The sequence below is a fragment of the Erinaceus europaeus genome, chromosome 2 (genome assembly GCF_950295315.1).
Source record: "Erinaceus europaeus chromosome 2, mEriEur2.1, whole genome shotgun sequence".
NCBI classification, from domain to species: Eukaryota; Metazoa; Chordata; class Mammalia; order Eulipotyphla; family Erinaceidae; genus Erinaceus; species Erinaceus europaeus.
The window spans coordinates 121,656,476-121,678,390 of NC_080163.1; the positions used below are offsets into that span (position 1 = coordinate 121,656,476).

The 21,915-nt window shown below is 47.3% G+C and overlaps 1 protein-coding gene across 3 annotated transcripts in view; it reads right to left on the reverse strand.

The window, feature by feature from the left end:
* The window catches only part of CRISPLD2 (cysteine rich secretory protein LCCL domain containing 2), a 74,890-nt gene that overhangs the window by 21,041 nt on the left and 31,934 nt on the right, over positions 1-21,915 (reverse strand). For 2 of the 3 annotated variants that reach the window (XM_016191772.2, XM_016191774.2), the window contains exons 6-12: positions 20,615-20,715; positions 13,583-13,732; positions 11,182-11,242; positions 6,363-6,429; positions 5,741-5,871; positions 3,838-3,881; positions 1,786-1,858 (exon numbers count right to left, since the gene is read on the reverse strand). In XM_016191772.2, the coding sequence (XP_016047258.1) occupies positions 1,786-1,858; positions 3,838-3,881; positions 5,741-5,871; positions 6,363-6,429; positions 11,182-11,242; positions 13,583-13,732; positions 20,615-20,715 (627 nt within the window). The remainder of the gene's footprint in view (positions 1-1,785; positions 1,859-3,837; positions 3,882-5,740; positions 5,872-6,362; positions 6,430-11,181; positions 11,243-13,582; positions 13,733-20,614; positions 20,716-21,915) is intronic. The other variant, XM_060185076.1, reaches the window with a different exon arrangement.

Sequence of the window (21,915 nt, forward strand, 5' to 3'; positions counted from 1 at the left end):
CCAGGCAAAAGGATAGAGGGATTATTTCAGATCCTGTGGGAGTGAGGGCAAGTGTGGGAGGAGTGGGAAAGAGAGAGAGAGATTTTTAAAAAGGGATAAAAGAATCTCATGAGGAATAGTCTCCCCTTCTAACAATAGAACAAAGTCAGGGAGGTGGGCGGTAGCACATCAAGGACCGGCATAAGGATCCCGGTTTGAGCCCACGACTCTCCACCTGCAGGGGAGTCACTTCACAGGCAGTGAAGCAAGTCTGCAGGTATCTAGCTTTCTCTTCCCCTCCTCTCTCCATTTCTCTCTGTCCTATCCAACAACATTGACATCAATAACAACAATAATAACTACAATAATAAAACAGCAAGGGCAACAAAAGGGAATAAATAAATAAATATATTTTTTAAAAAGAACAAAGTCAGAAGTCTGCATTGTGGATAATTATACTTTGTGTCTCCTAGAATCATTTCCATCTGCTCCCCTGCAATATCTGGGAAAATCTGCTAGAAGGTTGTAATTCCACTTGAGTGTTCAAGGAGGGCAGCATGGAAGTAGAGGAGGCAGCAGTGAGCACCCCAAAAGGAAGGCCGGTAGAAAGGAGAAGAGTCAAAGACCCCATCCAGACACCCATCCCTCACCAGCACCCTCCTGGACTTTTCCAACTATTGATTATAAAGTCAGTCTTTCCTTCTAGAAGCCACAAATCTCCAGGCCCAGGATAAGGCTCCTCATGATGAATGGGATATTACCCACTTCTCAGAAAACCCCTAGATGACTTGATAGACAAATTCTCCCAGGAGTTAGAACATCTATAAATCCACCAAACAAAGTTTGGACAGACACATGAAAGACCTCCTGAGACCAACAAGCTGTAATACGTTCACAGACTGGAATACCATCTGGAATGGAAGAGCCAACCACTGAGCCACTCACACAGATGGCTCCCACAAGCATTATGCAAAGAGGCCAGGCACAGAGTGTGGTGGCTCCATTTCTAGGAAATTGTAGGGAAGGCCAAATGTGAGTGACAGAAAGGAGATTGGTGGTTAGCAGCAGTGAAGTGGAGGAGGTATGATGGGAGAGGGACTGACTGCGTGGAATTCTCTGACTGACGAGACCTTCATCAGTGGCTGCATGACAGTGGACATTGGTTGCGACCCTCAGTGTGATGTACTTTTAGGAGGCAGCTTTTGTTGTGTCCTAATTCGCTTTCAATAAAGGTGGATTTTTTAACCAATTACTTCTCAAGTGATCATAGAACAACAGGACAAGAATCAAGGAGGTGACTTCAAAGGAGACCAGTGGTACCTGGCTTCTAGAATTTGTGGCTAGTCAAAAAGACCAAGGATGACAAGTTCAAGGCTTTGGGGAGAGTTTAGGGCAAAGGAAGTCTTTTTTATGAGGCCAAATCCTCTCTCCAGGGAGTCAACACAATAGTTAAGTGGGACAAAGTTATGTTCTCATTAGACCCTCCAGAGCAGGGCTGCTGCTTTGAAAGCTTTTGATGCCCTAATGGATGACCCCCCCCACTCCTCCCCCACCCCAGATATTCAGTGGTCTGGGCAGAGGCTTGGTGGTCTGTTCCTTTAAAGCCCTGCAAGTGATTCTGACATGCAACCAGTGGTCTCAGAGAAACATTTTGACCTCGAGCAGGAACTGATGACTCCCTGCACATACAAAACTCACATCTATAACATATCCCACCTCCTCACCCCACCCTCCCACACACACCCAGCTCAGCACCCCTTTCTATCAGCCTTGATGTTTGCCAAACTGAATACCAGGGAGCCTTACCGTGGGCAGTGGGACCCTGACTTCTCAAATGGGCAGAGCTGAGCCACCGTGGTGTAGCAGTCCAGGTCCTGCACTGTGGACAGAACACATTGGGAAAGGGTCAGCTCACTGGCAACATACAGTGGGCCACAGGACAAGAAGTTCCTGTGGGTTCCATTGCCCCTGAGCAGAGTGGACTGTAGGGGCTGGCTTCTTATGTGGGGCCCCTTGAAGGCTGAAATAGAACTTGGGCCTGAACTTTATGATGCTAGACTTTCACAACAGGCATACAGATGACAAATAACAGATGACAGATGACACCCAGTCTTCCTTGGCATTGTACCATGTACATCCCTGCCAAGGGTACAGGGGACACTTTTCTTTTATGTCACCTGTTGGTTTCTAACATTGGCTACCTATGGTCTGAAGCAAATACTTTCTTAAAGGGCCAGCAAGTCATAAAGAATCACCAATTAAGGGGAGCATGACTGTGTGCCAATAAAACTATTTAAAAAAACAGATGCAGGGGACTTATATAGTTCAGGGGGTAAGCACATACCTTATACACATGAGGCCTTGGGTTTGAGCCCTGGCATGACATGGGAACACCAAGGACAGCACTATGGGAATTACATGAATGACAGAATGGTGCGGTAAAGGTGTTGGTATCTCTGCCTCTCTCTCCTCTCTCCTCTCCTCCTCCTTCTTCTCTCTCTCTCTCTCTCTCTCTCTCTCTCTCTCTCTCTCCATCTCTCTCTCTCTCTCTCTCCCTAGAAAAGAAGTAGGCCAAGGAGACTGTTCAGAGATCACTCCTCCATGTCACACTAAAAGAAAATGTAGAGAGTGAGTGTTTCACCATGTACATGACCCTACTTTACTATGCACATGACCCAGGTTTGAATCCAGCCTCTACTGCTTTGGGGGAAGCTTTGGTACTGTGGAATCTTTTCCTCTCTTCCTGTCTGTTTTTTTTTTTTTCTTTCTTACTCTTTGAAAAAGTTGGAGTGATAACACCCCAGGGATAACAAACAAAAAATGCAGGCAGGAATTAGTCCCAGGTAGCAGCTGGCGATTTCTCACTTGAAAAGGGCCCTGAATCTCTGGGGCTATTCCCTTAAAGGGACTGGTTTGGTATACTAATGGGCTGTTATACAGTGGAATACTGGGGAGATCATTAAAATTAGGTTTGGAAGACAACTCAAAGGCACAGAAGTAGATGCCTCATACATTATTGCCATAACCTGGTCCCAAGTTGATGATTTTGTATGGCTCACAAACAATATCATAAATGTTTGAATGGCCTTGCCAAAAAAAAAAAGTTTAAACCCCAGTTTTTAAGTCTCAGGACCAAATAGGTATTGGTCTTATTTTCAGAGGACCTAGTGGAAGTTGTATTGTTATATGGAAAACTGGGAAATGTTATGCATGTACAAACTATTGTATTTACTGTCGAATGTAAAACATTAATTCCCCAATGAAGAAATTAAAAAAAAAAAAGGTATTGGTCCTATTTTGTCAAGTACTTTAACTAGATATTTTTGCATCTGGGACAAATGACAAGAACTGTTTTCCAAAGGAGAAGCAGGGTCACAGTAAAGTTCCAGGTGGGGGGACCCTGCATCGGCCTTCCTGAACCAATTCCAGTCAGTGTCCCATATTGAGCAACTTCTGGTAACAGCATGCAGTCACCCTGCCTAATGAGCAATCCTAAGCCATGAAAAACAAGACCAGAGAAGCAAACATGTGCCACATTCTCCCCATACCATCCTCATATCAGTGGCAGACATTAACCATGTTCCATTTTCTCCTGAGCCTGGGTCCAGGCCTCCAACTTCTAATACAACTCTCAAGAACTGCTTCCAGCCAGCAGAAAATGGCACTCTGTGGAGCCCATTTGCCATAAAAGATCCATCACAAGCAATTAAAAGCAATGGCCAACATTTAATCTAAAAATCTCCCATTTTAATTAAACAGGAAACAAGTACTAAATTATGGGGAGGGAATTTTCCAGGGAAAGTCAAGATAAATCATGTGTTATGGTCATATAACTGGAAAAAAGATAGTCCAACTTACCTTTTACTTTTGACACCATGAATGAACTGGAAGCCTTGAATTTGCTGCAAAGGAAAAAAAAAAAAAAAGATGAGAAGAGAAGAGAAAAAAACCAATAAAGTCAATGCAAGCAGAATTGCTTCTAAAAGTACAGGCTTATGTCTGCACTTGTTTTATTACCCCTCTCAACTTTGCATGTCTCCACTTATCTCAGTCTTCAAGTTCCTTAAAAACTTTTTTTTCATCACTAGGACTTCATTGCTCCACACCAACTTTTTCATATAGAAACAAAGAGGCAGCTCCAAGAAGGATGACAGAGGACCTAGTAGGGGTTGTACTGTTATATGGGAAACTGGGGAATGTTATGCATGTACAAACTATTGTATTTACTATTGAATGGAAAACATTAATTCCCCAATAAAGAAATAAAAAAAGAAAAAGAAAAAAGAAAAAAAGAGGCAGGGAGAGATACCACAGTGTAGCAGTACTCCACTGTAGAGTACCAGGGGTTTGAACCCAAGTCACAACATGGCAGAGCAGGCACTGAAAGTCCTTAGAACATTCTAGAGCAGGGCTCACTAACCTTCTTTGTACTAAGGACCCCCCTGGGAATCTAAGGAAACCTACGTGTCCCTTCTCAGAAAAATCAATTTTGAAAGCATGGGTAAAATTCTATTTATTATTATTATTATTATTTAGATAAGACAGGGAGAAATTGAGAGGGGAAGAGGAGAGAGAAAGAGGGAAAGAAAGAGAAACACCTGCAGACCTGCTTCACTGCTCATGAAGGTTCCTCCCTGCAGGTGGGAGCAGGGGCTCAAACCTGGGTCCTTACACATGGTAATGTCTGCTCAACTGGATGTGCCACTGTCCAGTCCACACAGGATACATTTTAAAGTAGGATTTTTTTTTTTTTGCATCACTGGTGCTCCACTGCTCGAGGCCAATTGAGAGAGAGAGAGAGAGAGAGCGAGAGAAGAGGGAAGGAGAGAGAGAGAGGAAAAAGGAAAGACATAATATCCCAGTGTGGTGTGGGCTGGGCTCAAACCTGGGTCATACACATGACAAAACAGGATCACTCTCAGATGAGCTATATTGCCAACCCTAAAGTAGCAATGTCTCTCTCTCTCTCCTCCCCCCTCTCTCTTTTCCTTTCCTTTTTTCTTTCATGAAAAGCCTCATTCTCTAGGAAGTTAGACAAAGAGCTAATGGAGAACTAGCCCACAACTAGAGGATACTATGCATCATCAGCAACAATGTGTCTGAAGAGTTCTCAGTGACTAGAGAGGGAGAAAAAAGCAGAACTGAAACTTAAGCAAAGTAAGCAGAGATAGCCCAATAGAACTCCCATGTGGTACCAAGAATGATGGAATCCAGAGGGCTTGCATACTTAGTTGAGCGCACACTTTACCCAGACTCAAAGCCCTGCTCCCCATATGCAGGTATGCAGGTGTCTATCTTCCCTCTCAATTTCTCTCTGTCCTGTCAAATAGAAAGAAAAAAAATAGAAGAAATGGCTGCCAGAAGCAGTGGATTCATAGTGCCAGCGGTGCTCTGCAGCAACAACCCCTAGCAATTAAAAAAAAGAAAAAATGGAACCTAGAGCCTCATGCACAGCAAGCTATGTACTCTACCAAGTGAGCTACTTCCTAAGTCCAGGGGTAAAAAAAAGGAATTTAAAGAATGCTGATCAGGGGATGGGTGGTGACACACCTGGTTGAGCATACATGTTACAATGCACAGGGACTCGGGTTCGAGCCCCTGGTCCCCACCTGCAGGGGGGAAGCTTTGAGAGTGGTGAAGCAGTGCTTCAGATGTCTCTCTGTCTCTCTCCATCTCTATATCCCCCTTCCTCTCAATTTCTGACCGTTTCTATGCAACAAATAAATTTTTTTTAAAAGAATGCTGATTACAGAATAGTTACCTCAGAGACTCCACGCCATTTCTCTCCGACTTAACGAAGAAGGGGACCTTTCCATTTCTGGTAATGTCCACCAGGCCACCTCTGTCATCCAGGACCCCATAGTGGATGGCAGCCCGGCAGATGCTGGAGGACTGGAAGCAGGTGGGAAGAGCCTTAAGTACATCTGAATTTATCTTTGTCTGAAATCTTTCCCAGAAATACCCAAGATGCTTGTCCTCAGCCCACAAAAAGCCAAAAAGTTGGGCCAAAACTCACCCCATTCTGACTCTTCCCTCTCTATATAACATGCCTTTGTTCCCAGGATGGCTTATCTTAAACAACTCCTCCAAGTTGCTTTCCAAAGTCAGAACAATGACAAGCAGTCCTTTCTCCCCATTCAGTGGGGCATGTGAATATTACGCTGGGTCTGAACAGAGCTGATCTTCATGAGGGCTGGTCCTCATCCCCAAAAGTGGCTTCACGAGTTTGTGAGGCCACAGACAGGCACAGATCAGTTCCACCAGCACAAAGATTGAGTAAGAAGAGGAGAGGAAATCTTTGCACATGAAAACCACCAGTTTTCTTTCCAATCCCACCCCAGGATCCTGTGCAAGCTACTGAAAGGCCTGCTGGCCACACTTACGCTCTCGTAGAAGAGAGTTCCAAAAATTTTCGCTCTATGGTTCAGACAGCCTGCTGGGCACTGATACCTGAGGGAGGAGAAACACAATGGTTTTAAAAAGTAGACAGGTTAATTAAATCTCACTTGAATTCACCTTTCTCTTTTCTTTTTCTTCTCTCAAGGTTATGGTTGGGGCTTGGTGCCTGCATGATGACTCCATAGCTCCCAGTGACTTTTTTTTTTCTTTTGATAGAGAGTAAGATAGAGACAGAAGGAGAAATACCTTTAGCATTCCTCCACCACTCATGAAGCTTCACCCCTGCAGGTGAGGATGACCGCTTGAACCTGGGTCCTGGCACATAGTAATGTGTGTACTCTACTGGGTATACCACCACTGGACCCTGAGACCTCCTTGCTCCTAAGTCATCACCAAGTTGCCTCCAGCAGCCCACTGCATAGGAAATCGAATGTTTCCCCTAGACATCTGAAAGTTCCTAAAACCCAGAACTTACTAGATAATCTATTTCCCAGCACTTGAGGGAATCTTTTTGAGCCAATAGCCCAGTACAGTCTGGCCTCAGGAGACAGATAAGCCTCAGAGGGAGGAGTAACTAATTTTGTTAACAAGAGCACCCTGATAGACAGACACATCCTGCCTGCTTTTGGGTCCTGTGAGAGTCATCCTATTAGAAAGCCTGCAGTGACTGCTGAGAGCCTCAAGCACCTCTTCCCAGCCGCCTCACCAAGCAGCCTGCTCTGCCCAAGACTCAGGGGTTTCCTGGAACTGTCAGTGCTAAAGACACAACTGAATCAGGAGTTGCTCGTAACCTATTTCTAGCCTTGGGACTGGGAACGGATACTCCACTTCCCAGGGGTACCTCAAGCAGAAGGACACAGGTGAAGGTACCACCAGCTAAGATTGCCAGAAAGTTCTGTCTTGTCTTTCTGGAGCCCAGGGCATGTGCCTTGCCCACAGCTCTCTTCCCCACAGGGCCCTAGCTTAATGGGCAGAAGGGGATCCAGCAATAGCCAGGCTAGCTGCCAATTCCCTTGTTTACTGGATCCTGATCCAAAGTGGTCTTAGCATGTCCAGAATGGTGGCCTGGAGAACACAGTGTCCATGTTCTTCCCAACCTAACAACATATATTTGCAATTTTTCCATAGTTAAATCTCTCTAAGCTCTTTTGTTTTCCATCTTCTTTTATAAAGTCAACAGATCCAACCACTCTGGGTCCAAATTTCTACCAAGTCATATTCAGACTTTAGGGAGACTAGGACCCCAGAAAGAGAGTGCTTAGCCCTAACCTCAGCACCCAACCCAGGTCTTCTGACTCTGACACAGGCTTAAAATGTGCATCTTAATGCATTCCCAGGCAATTCCAGGCCTCAGAACACAATCTGAGGACTGCCGTACTAGCCGGCTGCACAGGCTGTTCCCCTTGCCTCACCCTTCCCTGTTTGTCAGGGACATCTGCACCTGTGTTGTATCTCTATCCTCTGCTGTTCTTCTGGCACAGGCAATGCCACTTAACCAACCTCACATGCCCAGACTTCCAGACCTTCAATTAGCAACTCCACCACCCCACCCTCCCCACCACATGCCTTCCTCGTTCATGCACACACCAACACCTGGGAGTCCTGTAATTGCTCTGGTTGATGTGGATTCCTATGAAGTCCTCAGCCTGAAGCACACAAGAGGCTTCAGCTCGGAGCTAGCTCAGTTCCCCCAGCCTTTACCAGGTCTAGACCCAGGGGAGTCTCCATGGCCTCCAGTGTGGAAAGGGAGACAAAGAAAGAAGATGGTCGCTTAGGGTTGGGCACAAGTTCTGGATGCCTTCTCATCTTACTTAGCTCCTCACCCCTCAGCACTCAAATCTCTTATGTGAGTCAGCACCCAGGAAGACTGTCACTCCACACCCAACCCCAGAACTTCCCCACTAGACACCCAGACAGGGCATCTCTGGCAGGAACCAGCTTATCTCAGGCCTCCCCTGGGCCTCCAGCTTGGGATTCTCAATGCCAGGTGGGCTCATTTACCTGTATCAGAAGCTCTGAAGGAAGCCCCACAATCTCTATACCCAACTCCCCACACTTCTCAGGAGAATGTGTTAGACTCTCCAGCTAAGCACTCAAAACACTGACTACATGTTAGCATGACTTGGGGTGGGGTGGGGGAGATTCAAGACAGAAAAAAAAGAGGACCAGATGGCAGTGTTTCTGGTAAAGGGCACACGTTACCATCTATAAGGACCCAGGTTAAATCTCCTGATCACTACCTGCAAAGGGAAAGTTCACAAGCAGTGAAACAGTGTTACAGGTCTCTCTACCTCCATATATCTATCTATCTATCTATCTATCTATCTATCTATCTATCTATCTATCTGTCTGTCTGATTACCTATCTCCCCCTTCATTCCCAATTGCTATCTATACCCAAATTAAATAACAAAATAAAATATTAAAAAAATATTCAGGGGGCCAGGCGGTGGCACACCTGGTTAAGCATACACATTATAGTGTGCAAGGACCCAGGTTCAAGCACCCAGTCCTCACCTGTTGAAGGAAAGCTTCACAAGTAGTAAAGTAGTGTTGCAGGTGTCTTTCTGTCTCTTTCCTCCTCTATCTCCCCCTCCCTTCTTAATTTCTTTCTGTCCCTATCTAATAAATAAGTAAATAAGTAAATGACATGCTCTTTAAAAATACAAAGGAAAAATAAAAAGGGGAGGTCGGGCAGTAGCACAGTGGGTTAAGCACACATGGCGCAAAGTGCAAGGACCAGTGTAGGAAACCCGGTTCGAGCTCTCAGTTCCTCACCTGCAGGAGGGTTGCTTCGCAAACAGTGAAGCAGGTCTTTCTCTTCCCCTCTCTGTCTTCCCTCCTCTCTCAATTTCTCTCTGTCCTATCCAACAACATCAATGGTAACAATAACAATAATAACAGCAACAAAATAGGAAAAAATGGCCTCCAGGAGCAGTGGATTCATGGTATAGGCACTGAGCCCCAGTGATAACCCTGGAGGAAAAAAGAGAGAGAGATGATGCTAATGTCCTTATCAAACTAACTATACCAGTGTCTCAGGGCAGAGAACTCTGGGTAGAGTACTTTTTAAAAAATATTTATTTATTCTTTTTTGTTGCCCTTGTTGTTTTATTGTTGTAATTATTATCGTTATTAATGATGTTGTCATTGTTAGATAGAATAGAGAGAAATGGAGAGAGGACGGGAAGAGAGAGGGGGAGAGAAAGACACCTGCAGACCTGCTTCACCACCTGTAAAGTGACTCCCCTGCAGGTGGGGAGCCAGGGGCTCAAACCGGGATCCTTAAACTGGTCCTTGTGCTTTGCACCACGTGCACTTAACCCGCTGCACTACTGCCTGACTCCCTCTGGGTTGAGTACTTTTAAGGTTTTCTAGAAACTTCCAATGTGGCTTGTTCTGGTTGAGGACTGCTGGCTAAACCATCAGAGACACTGCCAGCTGATCGTTCAGTGGAGGGACCCAAAATCAGCCCTATCTGGAGCATTTACAGGGTGCTAGGAGATAGCTCCCCCAGTACAGTGCACACTTTTCCATGTGTGAGGACCCCCAGCACCATATAGAAGCACCTGCACAGAAGAAGCTTCATGATCTGTGGAGCAGTGCTGTAGTGTCTCTCTTCTTTGTCTCTCTCCCTCTCTACCTCTTTCCCCCTCTATCTCTGTAGATGAAGAAGAGAAGAAAGAGTCCACCAGGAACAGGGGAATTCTGCAGGCACAGAGCCACAGCAATAACCTGATGGCAAAGGGGGGGGGGCAGGCAGTGGTGCACAAGGTTAAGTGTACATATTACCAAGTTTAAGAACCTGGGATTCGAGTCTCTGCTCCCCACCTGCACCTGGGATGCTTCTTGAGCAATGAAGCAGCTCTGCAGGTGTCTTTCTCTCCCTCTCTATTTCCTCATCCTCTTTTAATTTCTCTGTCCTAGATAATAAAAATTAGAAAGAAAAAAAAGGGAGTTTACACAACAGACACAGACAAATGCTACACTTCATCATTGGTGTTAAGAGCTGGTTTACCACAATGGCACCATCAGGAGAGAGAACCCCGGGCTTCAATGACTTTCAGGATTCTTGGTATTTGGGGTGTCTTTGAGAGTGGCCTGTAGAGTGTGTGGCTGCTTCTGCTCTAAGAAGGAAATGCTGAGCTGGAAGCTAAGTCTGGGCAGGAAGAGACCCAGGCTGGGCTAGCTCTCCAGGTCAGAGGTTCTCAACTGGGACTGCTGTGTCCCCAGGACATTGGACAATATCTGCAGATATTTTCAGTTTCACAAAGGAGAAAGGTACCTGTGCACTGAAAGACCTGGAGAGCTCTCCACAGCCCATGGTACACAGAAAAGCCTCCCTACTTCTACTTCCTCAACAATTTCACCTGTCCTGGGGCTGCTTTTTCTTTCATCCATCCATCTATCCATCCATCCATCCATCCATCCATCCATCCATCCATCCATCCAGAGACCAAAGTACTAGAACTTCCTTTGTTGCCACAACTTCTTATGTTATGCTGGGGCCTGAAACTGGGTCATGTGCCTGGTAAGGCATGTGCCCTGTCCAGTGAACTATCTTTGCATGATAGCTTTCATAAATGCTCATTCAGAGAGACAGGAATGTCACATCTATTTGGTGGCACAGAGGAGCTCAATCAGCTTTCAGTACCATCTGGCATAACTTCTGTGCTGAAAGGGACAATGACATTTCTCCTGCTTCTACCCAGTTGGTTAGGGTGGCAGTGGTGGTAGTGGTCAACTGCTAACCATGATGTGACACTGTTCACAGCTAGAGTATGGGGAGGTGGTCCCAACCTACCTGTTGCAAGTGGAGCCTTTGCACTTGTCCTTCATCTTGGTGTCACACTTGACAACTTGGGCTAGGAGATAAATTTCGACACACATGTCAAAGCAAGAAGGGGAAGGAGGTAGGGAGTCTCAGTAATAAGGCCCCATCCCTACTCTGAGGAACTTTCTGGAGTTCATGCAGTAACAAGAGCAGAAAAATCACCCAGTGTTTTCAGGATCTGGCTGTGATCCAGCCCTGGATAGTAGCATTGTGCCCTTGAGAACCGAAAAAGAAAGAGTGGTAAAGAGGGTGAGATGCCACGGTACCAGAGTTTCCTCAGTTGCCATAACATATACCACGTAGAACCAGGGTTTAAACTTGGGTGCAAGCATGGTATTACAGGTGCCCCACCTGTGAGCTGTCTCTCTGGTCCCTCTTTAAAGACTTGTTTGTTTGTTTATTATGAGATAGGAAATGAGAGACAACGGGAGAGGGAAAGAGACCAGAGCACTGTTCAGCTCTGACAGAAGGTGATACTGGAGACTAAACCTGTGACCTCTGGGGTTTCAGGCATCCATAAAGGTTCTTAAACAGGTTAATTTAGCACCATAGATATTCTTTATTTTAGACAGTGAGAGAAAGACATACAGATAGACAAAGACACCACAGCATCATTCCACCATCCATGATGCGTCTATGTGTGTGCTGAGGTTCAGAGGCCTGTGCACAAGGCATGTGGTCTATCTGGCGACCCATCTCCCAGTCCTAATTCTATACCGTTTTTAAGACAATGGAACCATTTCAAACTTCTGGGCAGACAGGAACATTGGCATGTTTCTTGGACAAAGAAAATTAGAGAAATTCTGGGCAGGCAGAAAGTCCAAAAGATAGATGTGCAAAGGTCTAGGAGGATAGAAAGAAGAACAGGGGGAGCTGGGCAGTAGTGCAGCGGGTTAAGCACACATGGCGCGCCAAGCGCAAGGACTGCCATAAGGATCCCAGTTCGAGCCCCCTGCTTCCCACCTGTAGGGGATTCACTTCACAAGCGGTGAAGCATGCCTTCAGGTGTCTATCTTTCTCTCCCCCTCTCTGTCTTCCTCTCCTCTCTCCATTTCTCTCTGTCCTATCCAACAACGACATCAATAACTACAACAATAAAACAAGGGCAACAAAAGGAAATGAAAGAAAGAAAGAAAGAGAGAGAGAGAGAGAAAGAAAGGGGAGCAGGGAGGGGCAGGGATGGAGACACTGACAAAACAGCATAGGGTCCTGATAAAGCTGGCCTGAGCAGACCTATTCAGAGGCGAGTCCAAACTGATGTTAAACCGAGGAGACCCAAGGCACCTAGGTGAGGCCTGCTGCTATGTCTATATGAAATGCTGCTCCAGGATCCCAGACCTGCTGAAGGCATCCTGCACACAAGTGTCTATGAGTAGCACTGAAGGGAGTGGAGGCACTAAAGTGTGGCCTGGCAGAGCAGAACAGGAAGGAGAAAGTCCTTGAGAGGTATAGTTGGGAGACCAGGTGAATGTGGGAAACTTATGGGAGTCTGGGGCAAACATTAAACTTCCCACACAGAGGGATGTTAGAGGCAACCCCAGGGGCAGGGAGATCTCAGGGGCTGAGTGGTGGCACATTCAGTAAATTCACATCATATATTGCACAAGGATCCAGGTTCAATCCTCTGGTCCCCAACTATGGGGCTGGGGAGAGGGGGACAGCTTCATGAATGATGGAGCAGTGCTGCAGGTGTTTCTCTTTCCTTCCTTATTTCACTGTTTCTCGCTCTTGTAAGAAGAGGAAGAAGAGAAGAAGTAGAGGAAAGATAGATAGATAGATAGATAGATAGATAGATAGATAGATAGATAGGCAAAATAGCAGCCAAAAATGATGGAGCCATGCAGGCACTGAGCCACAGTGATAACCCTAGTATCAAGAGAGAAAAGAACAGAGAGATGAGATCTCAGCTAAAACAAGAAAGCTAGATCACTTCCAAGAGCCTTCTTGGCAGCCATGATCAGGGCATAAGTAGCCTCCACCTTAGGGAAGAGCAAATCAAGTTTCTAAGAGTTGACCAGTGGTGATTGTCATAATGGTGGGGAAGAAGTAGGAGACAGGCCTTTCCCAAGGAGCCCAATTTCAGCCCAGGTACCCTTGGAAAGGACAGAGAAGAAGCTGACCTTAAAAGACCTGCTGGGGGAGAGAACTGCCCAAGCACAGCTGCTATAATGCTTGCTTTTGAAATGACTTAAAATATCATTTTTTAAAACACGCTTCCACTGTGTGCTTTTACAGCCTGAACCCCACCCTGTTCTCCACTGTTTGTCAACCTGGAGTCTTCTCAACCCACCAGCTCCCTTCCTCTGCCCTCCCCTCCCCCAAGCAAAGTGCCTCTCCCTCCACCCACTGGCAGAGCTTGGGGCCCACTCACTCATGTAGCTCACAGCTGGGGTCTTCTGAGGCCTCTCAGGTTTGCTGGCCCGAGACTGGGCCCAGACCTGGACCTCCTTCTCCTCAGGCCCAGGTGCCGTCTCCACCTCATTCATCTCATCAGTTTCAGGTTTTTGGTGGTGAGTCTCTTCTTAACCGTGGAGAGGAAAGAAAGAAGAAATGACAGAATAAGTTTCACCCCCCCAAAAAAAATGCACTCTGAGCAGGGAAAAAAGGCAGTTTGGAAGCTGAATTTGTTTGAGGTTTGTTTTCCCAAAGTCATTAAAGTGGCAAAGAGAGGCCAGAGCAGGCCAGGTGGAATTCTACCAGCCAAGGGGCAAAGGGAAGGCTGGACACTCACTGTACTCTTGGTGCCCCAAGAGTGGTTGGGGCACCCAGGGGTCAGCAGGGCCCAGGCCTACACCTGGGTCTTCAGGGAGGACTCTTATCTCCCTCTTTCTGCACACAGCCACCTGCCCAAGGAAGCAGCTTCCAGAAGCTGCCTTCTGCTCTGGTTGTGATCTACAGCTGCCACTTCCCCTCCCCCAGAGTCCCTCTGTTCCTGACTCTCATTGGGAGGTGGGTGTGTGTGTGTCTGCTTCATCTGCCTTTCATTGTATATGAAGACCTGTGTCAATGCCCCTGAACCCTACTGCACCCTGTCAACAGAACTACACTGCTTTCACTGCATGAATGTTTTGCTGTCTGATGCCACTAGACTTACCCAAGATCTAACTTTGGCTTAAAAGGGGGCGGGGATGAACTCACAGAGGAAATAGCTCAAAATTAGAGTACAGGGCTTGCACATCTGAGCTCCTGAGTTTGATCCCTGGCATGAAATATGCCAGAGACGAGAAGTACCTTTCTCTCATTCTCTCTTTCTCTCTCTCTCTCCCTCTCTCTCAGTGTGTTTGTGTCTCAAAATGAATAATATTTGAACCAAGGAGGTTGTACAGTGGCACCACCATAAATCAAATGGAGCAGTGCTCTGGTAATAAGTAAGTAAACAAATAAAAATAATTTAAGTGAGTTAAGTGACTGGGGAAATAGCTCAATCAGTGGAGTATCAGTTTTTTTACAGGTCTTTTTATTATCTTTATTTATTGGATAGAGATAGTCAGAAATTGAGAGGGAAAGGGGAGATAGAGAAGAGAGACAGAGACACTCCTGCAGCACTGCTTCAAAAAATGTGTTCAAAAAGAAAGAAAGAGAAGAAAGGGAACTCATCAAGTTCCAAACTTTCCCCCACTCAAATTTAACTACTTATGCTGCTGTAACCCTGACCCCAGTTTGAGGACACAGCAATTAACTGAAGAAGCTGCAGCTGTTAAGTATCAGCTTGTTAATATTCCTGAAAGACAGGTGTTCTCCACACATCTAAAACCTACACTGAAGACCCCCTGAGGTCAAAGTGCACTTTTCACCTGAGAAAAGAAGTAATATCCCCAGGCAGGGGCCCTCTTCCACCTTTACAACCAGAATGCCCAGCCCACACAATGCCCGTAGACAAGCTGTGGACCGTGCCTACTTTACCAATGGAAAAGATAAGGGTGTATGTGGGTGGCAGGACTCCTTCCAGTCCCACCAAGCTCTCTGAGTTCCCGAACCACTTCCTGGGGAGCAATGGCTCTCTCTTATTCTCAGAAGAAGGGCAGAGGTCCTTCTTGTCTATAGAGGGTGAAAATCCAGAGGAAGGCAAATGCGTGGTTCTCTGATGTCTTCTGGCAGCGACTTCACTGGCCATCACCCCAAGGACTCTATGGCCAGAAGACAACCACGTGACTGTTTCATATTAGTATTTCACAATCCTGCCCTGGAGGACATAAGCAGTACTTAAGCTGGGAGATAAACGGCCAGCCTGAATCCAAGTCCTTTCTTCTCTGAGTTGCCATCTGGTATGCAGTGCTCCTGGCAGAAGGCTCTCAGCTGTTACCTCACAGCCACCTGCCTCCACCACCAGCTCCCGGGGGCAGGAGCCAGCCTGCTCTTGCCCTGCTGTTTAGCCCACTGCCAACATATAGTAACTGCTCAACAAATCTTTCTGAAGGAAGGATCATCAAACCCCACAAGGATTCTGTCTTTGAATTCTTTCAGGAAAAAACACACATCTTAGGGATGTTTAAAGACATTTGAGGGGGGACCTCCTGAAAATGCCATTTGTTGGTGAAGCTATAGGAGAAATCTGGACAGAGACATGGGTGTGCAGGGCAGTTGGGAGCATGGGGCCGAGTCTCGGGTCCCCATCAATGCACCCATTCAGGTCTACCCCATGCTGAAAGCCTAGCTGTCTCTGGAATCAGCTGGGGTTTCTTCCACTGGCCTTTAGGATGTGTATACCTCATAATCGTGGCTTTGTTGAGCCGAATATAGTTTGGTCAGGCTGTCTAAAGCCGTTGAAGGCTCACTATTTCAGAAAATGGGCAGACAGCTTCTGCCCACAGACACACACATGAAAGCAGGATGCTTACCCAGAGGACGGTGGTATTTGGGACATCCTAATTAAGACCCAGCATAGACTGGGGAAATTCCGTGCCCCAGGTCACTGCCAGGTTGCTCTCTGAGCTGCAAGCAAGCTCAGGACCAGGCTTCCAGGGAGCAAAACTTGGTTTCTGAACTCTGCAAAGTCCTGCCTAGCTCATCAGTGGAGGCCAAGCTCACAGCTAGTGTTTCCTGTGCATGGACTGAATGATAGCCCAAGCAAGATCTGACCCTTCCCAGCATGCTCTCATACCATCATCTGACTGCCCTGGAAGGTATAGTCAGCCCTTTCACAGACTGAAACACCAGGGCTCAGAGAGGGCAAGCCACCTGCCCAAGCTCATGCAGCAAAAAGTCCAGATGTATCTCCTGAAGCCCAAGTCTGTTATGCTACCCTGGGAAAAGCCAAGGCCATGGAGACTTCTCTTCCCATCTCTCCTTATTCCTGATCTATCTCTATTAGAGGTCAAGGCCTTGCCAGGCACCCTCAATAAAGGCTTATTAAGTAGCTTATGCAGATAAGCTGCTTTACAGGAGGTTTTCTGCATGGTTGGCTAAGAAGATAGGCCTACTTGCCAAGTGAAGTTGGGTGTTCGCCACCAAAAACAAAGAAACAAGTACAGGATGCCTGGCTGGGTGGGTAGACCAGCATCTAAGGTATCTTTGTGTAACTGTCCTTTGGAACTGGTCCTCTGTGGACACTCGGAGTGTGTTTATTCAGATGATATGCAAAGCATACTGCTGTGTCCCCAGAGGGCCCAGGGTGGACAAGCAGCTGGAATAACAGGCAAACAGGAGAGAGCCTGGGTGCAGAGAGGGCTTGGGGGCAGGTGTGCTGCCTGCTAGAGAAGTCAGAGAAGATCCCCTGGAGGAGGTGTCACACTGGAGCTGTGTATCCGGGAAAGAAAAGGGCTCTGCTAGGGTCTGGAAACTGATGAGATTCCCAAAATGATGAAGGGCCCCCATAGGGTGATGAGCACCTCTCATCCTTTAGTCCCCCCACCCCCACTCACCCCAGCACTTCTAACGTGCTGCCTCTGAGTCAGGTGCTAAGGGAATGTTATGTCCTGTTTGTTGTAACTCCCAGCAAGTCCTCCATGAAAGGATTAGTAGTACTGTTGCAGATGGGGAAACAGAGGCTCAAAGAAGGCACAGGTGTGTCTGAGCACATAAAATAGCAAGAGCAGAGACCCTGCAGCAGGCCTTGAACCAGATCACTCTGGGTCACATACAAGAGGGGAACCCGGGGGCTGGGAGGTAGTGCAGTGGGTTAAGTGCACATGGTGCAAAGCAAAGGAGTGGCATAAGGATCCCAGTTCCAGCCTGGCCTGGCTCCCCACCTGCAGGGGGGTCGCTTCACAAGCAGTGAAGCAGGTCTGCAGGTGTCTTTCTCTCCCCCTCTCTGTCTTCCCCTCCTCTCTTGATTTCTCTCTGTCCTATCCAACAAGGACAGCAATAATAACAATAATAATAACAGCAACAGTAAACAACAAGGGCAACAAAAGAGAAAAAATAGCCTCCAGGAGCAGTGGATTCATAGCGCAGTTACTGAGCCCCAGTGATAACCCTGGAGGCAAAAAAAAAGAGGGGGGCTCGGGGGAGGGAAGGCTGATGATTTGTTTTGTTTAGATGTATTTGTTGCATACGAAAGAGCATTTCACATGCAACAGAGAGGAGAGAGACAAGCCTGAGCTTTGGTATCTATCTACTCTGGCAGGTCCATGGAATGCTGGGAAACTTCAGGCATGAAGTCACTGTGCTCTACCAGTTGTGCTATTTTCCCAGCCACTCTGTTTAGTTTTTAAACAGGGGAAAGAATGAATGCATTATTTGGGCTGATGCGCTTTGTAAACAGCATTGGAAGGGTCAGGTTTAACCCCAAAACAATAGGGTCCCAAGGAGGATTCCCATGGCCATCCATTTTTCAGGGTCTCCAAGTCAGAATCCAGGATATGACAGGAACTTGTCCCCCCTAGGGAACCCCATAGCAGCCCCAGGACCTGCCTAGGTGGAAAAAAAAGAGAAGGTCTTGACACAACCAAGTATAACCTTAACCTGAATTTTTTTTAACTTTTTAAGCAGATTTTTTCTTTTTTTTTAATATTTATTTATTTCCTTTTGTTGCCCTTGTTGTTTTATTGTTGTAGTTATTACTATTGTTTTTACTGATGTCATCATTGTTGGATAGTGAAATGGAGAGAGGCGGGGAAGACAGAGAAGGGGAGAGAAAGACACCTGCAGACCTGCTTCACGGCCTGTGAAGCGACTCCTCTGCAGGTGGGGAGCCGGGGGCTTGAACTGGGATCTTTATGCTGTTCCTTGCACTTTGTGCCACCTGCGCTTAGCCTGCTGTACTACCGCCCGACTCCCGATTTTTTCTTTTTTTTTTTTTTTTGCCACAGGGTTATCTCTCTCTTTTTTAGCCAGGGTGTGAGAGATACAAAGGAAAGAAAAAGAGGGAAAGATAAGCAGAAAGAGAAAGAGATAAGCACAGCATTGCTCCACCATTCATGAAGTTTCCCCTATGCAGGTACTCCTGTGTGGTAGCAAGGGGGTTGAACTTAGATCCTCACTCATTGTAAACTATGTGCCCTGGGGCTGGATGGTGGTGCCTCCAATAGAGTGCACACATTATCATTTGAAAGGATCTGAGTTCAAGCCCCTGGCCCCCACCTGCAGAGGGGAAGTTTCAGTAGGGGAGAAGGCTGCAGACAGGTGGGTTTTCTCTCCCTTTCTCTCTGCCTCTATCAGAAAAGAAACACACACACACACACACACACACACACACACAACACACCTTCCAGGAGTGATGGAGTAGTCATGCAGGAGCCAAGCCCCAGTGATAACCCAAGTGGGAAAAAAAAAGTGTACACTCTATAGGGTGACCCATCTCCTGGCCCCCTCACCCTACATTCTTCTCCTCCCTTGATGCCCCCTGGGGGAACACAATAACTCCGCCACTTCCAGATGAGACGACTAAGGCACAGAGAGATGGCAGCATCTGCCCAGGGTCCTGCATTGGTGTGTGGCCAATTGGTGACCTCGTGGCAGGTGCACCTGACCCTAAAACACATGCCTGTTTAAGATCTAGAAACCAAAGGGAGGACATCAGGGAGCTCCCACTCCACTACAGGCAGGAGTTTAGAACTGTTTCCAAGACAGTGAAGAGGCATCTGGGTCTGAAATCAAGAGAGAGCATGAAAATTCCATTTAAAATTCCATTAGGCTCTGTCTACACAGCTGTGGGTCTTCTTCTGCCCCTGCTTCATGACCACACTGCCTTGTGGCACTAGGCCTTCTCATATGGGCTGTTCCCTCTGCCAGTAACACCTTTCCCTGCCCCCAGACCCAGGTTTCCTCTCAAGGGTCAGCTTCTATGGGAGGTCTTCCTCAATCCCCTTGATGACCATCCACTTTTCTGCTGCTGGGGTCACCCTTGGAAGACAGGCATCGGTCCCAGCAGCCATGACCCTTCTGAACTTCAGTTTCATGAGGGCAGGACCTTGCCTGATCCCCAGTATCCAGCAACATCCCATCATGAAGGAGGGACTCGGTGCTTTCACATCTAGGGCACAGCTTGCTCACTTGGGCCTGAATTGTGCTGGGAAAGCTGTGTTATCACATCCAGTTTACTGATGGGTGGAAGGATCTAGTGGTTTGGACAAAGGGTTTCTGCCAGCCTCACTTCCACACTTGAGACTCAACCTACAATAGCCTCTTAAAGGCATGCAGACTCACAGCCTATCCTGAATTCACTGCCCAAGACCCCCCCCCCGCCCACCCCACCAATCTGCAGTCAGATGACATCAGATCCCAGTATCCCCTGCCCTCCCCCAGGACAGAGCTAGAAGACACCAGCTGGAGCTGGCCCAGACAACAGAGTCCCCAGGTCCCAGAGAGGGCCTGGGACCATTCCTGAACAACCCTCCTGCTTCTTCAGAAGCCCCTCTCAGCCATCACAGGATCTGATGAAGCCACAAAGCATATCCCAGCAGCAAAAGCCTGACCAGCCCCTTTGGCTGGCTGACTGAGCCCCAGGAAAGGGGCCAAAAAGTGAGAAAGGCTTGAGGCATGAAAAACACATTCTTCATAGTAGCAGGAAAGCAGAAACATCTTGAGTGGCCACAGTGCACAAGTGCTAGGGGACAGGGGCTGCCTGAACTGTGTGGGGAGAGGAGCTGACTGGGGGAGTGGTATGGAGGTTGACGGATGAGGTGCAGGAGGCTTTTGTGCTTGTGGGTGATTTCTTGTTTGTATCTGTTTCATATCAAATCTGAGTGTCTGGCATTCAGCTCCAAGTCTGACCACAAGGGATGCCCATGGGGACAACCCAGGGTCAGTGTATGTCCCCTGGGAATGGAACCCAGAGCCTGGAGGCACCACCACCCCAGCTCCCACAGGCAGAGGGAAGGAGAAAGGGACTGGTGAGGACATGGAAGGCCAGAGGGCACTTTTGACTTTGCCATTCAGTTTTTCTGGTTTACATAATGTGGGTTTATGACTCACAGGCTGGGGGGGTGGGGGGGGCGGAAATACCTTTGAAGTCGCATCCTACCTCGGTAACACAAGTTGTTCTTGCAGCTGCCTCCATAGCTGGGCGGACACTCAGAGCAGGGCGGGCCAGTTCTGTAGGGGGCTTCTCCAATCCAGTTCCCTCTGAAGACAGACCAGAATCATGTCAGGAGGGGCCTGACACTGGGTCCCAAGGAGAGAAGGAGTGAGGGGTGAAGGGAACACTGTTGTCCTGGGCTACTACACACAGGGAGGGAGACAATTCTAGGCTAAAATGCTTAGCAGAGCCATGCCACATCTTTCTCCTTTGGCTGCTCCAGTTAGCAAATGTGTGTCAACAGCCCTCAGATACCTCCTCTGGCCCCATATCTATGTAGCTGCTCCCCTCATGCAACTAAGAGCAGTCACTGCTCCACTCCAAGTCCTTGCATGGGAGAGTTGCCAGGCTCCCCTCCCCCTTCTAAGCCATTTCTCAAATGGGTAACAGCAGGCATGTTCTAAGGAACAGCTTGTCTTCTCTGAATTCTTAACACATACCAGTTCGCAGCCCCAGCTACTCCATTCTTCTAACACCCAGGAGGGATGTTCACAAGGAGGAAAATAAAGCTCAGAGAGGCTAAGCAACTTGTCTAAGGTAGTGCAGTAGTGAATGGAAGGGATAGGAATTAGCCTCAGGCACTCAAGCCCAGTGCCTTTGATCAAACTGCAACCCTCACTGCCCTCACTGTCTTCAGGGCTGTCACCAAGGTCCTTCCATGTCAAAGAGTATTACTCCCTTTCTCTGAAGTTCCTGGGTCAGGAGATCTAGAGATTGCTCCGTGGGATTTCTCCAGGTAGCCTGCTGTGGGCAAAAACCCTGTGTCCTGAGGCTTGGGAGGTAGTGGTGGCTAGAGTGTTGGACTATCAAGCATGAGGGCCCAAGCTTAATGCTTGGCATCATGTGTACCAGGCTAATGTTTTGGTTCTCCCTCTCTGCTCTCTCTCACAAATAAATAAATAAATAAAATCTTTTTTAAAATCCCCATACCCTTCTCACAGCCCCTGAGCTTTGGACACCACAGTCCGGAGTCATGGACAACAAAAACTATTCTTGGGTTTAATCTGGAAACTTCCTTCATGATTGTGTAGCTATCCATTGGTTCACTCAGTAAAGAGGTCCAGCCCCATGACCAGGGAGGTGACTCAGTGCATAAGCACCAGGCTTACATGTCTGAGGTCCCAGGTTCAATCCTCCACATCCATATTCCAGGAAGGATTGGCACTCTGGTCTCTCTTTCAAAAATAAGCAATTTAAAAAAATAAAAATCACAGAGAGATTCTTCCCCCTCCCCAGGTCAAACATGG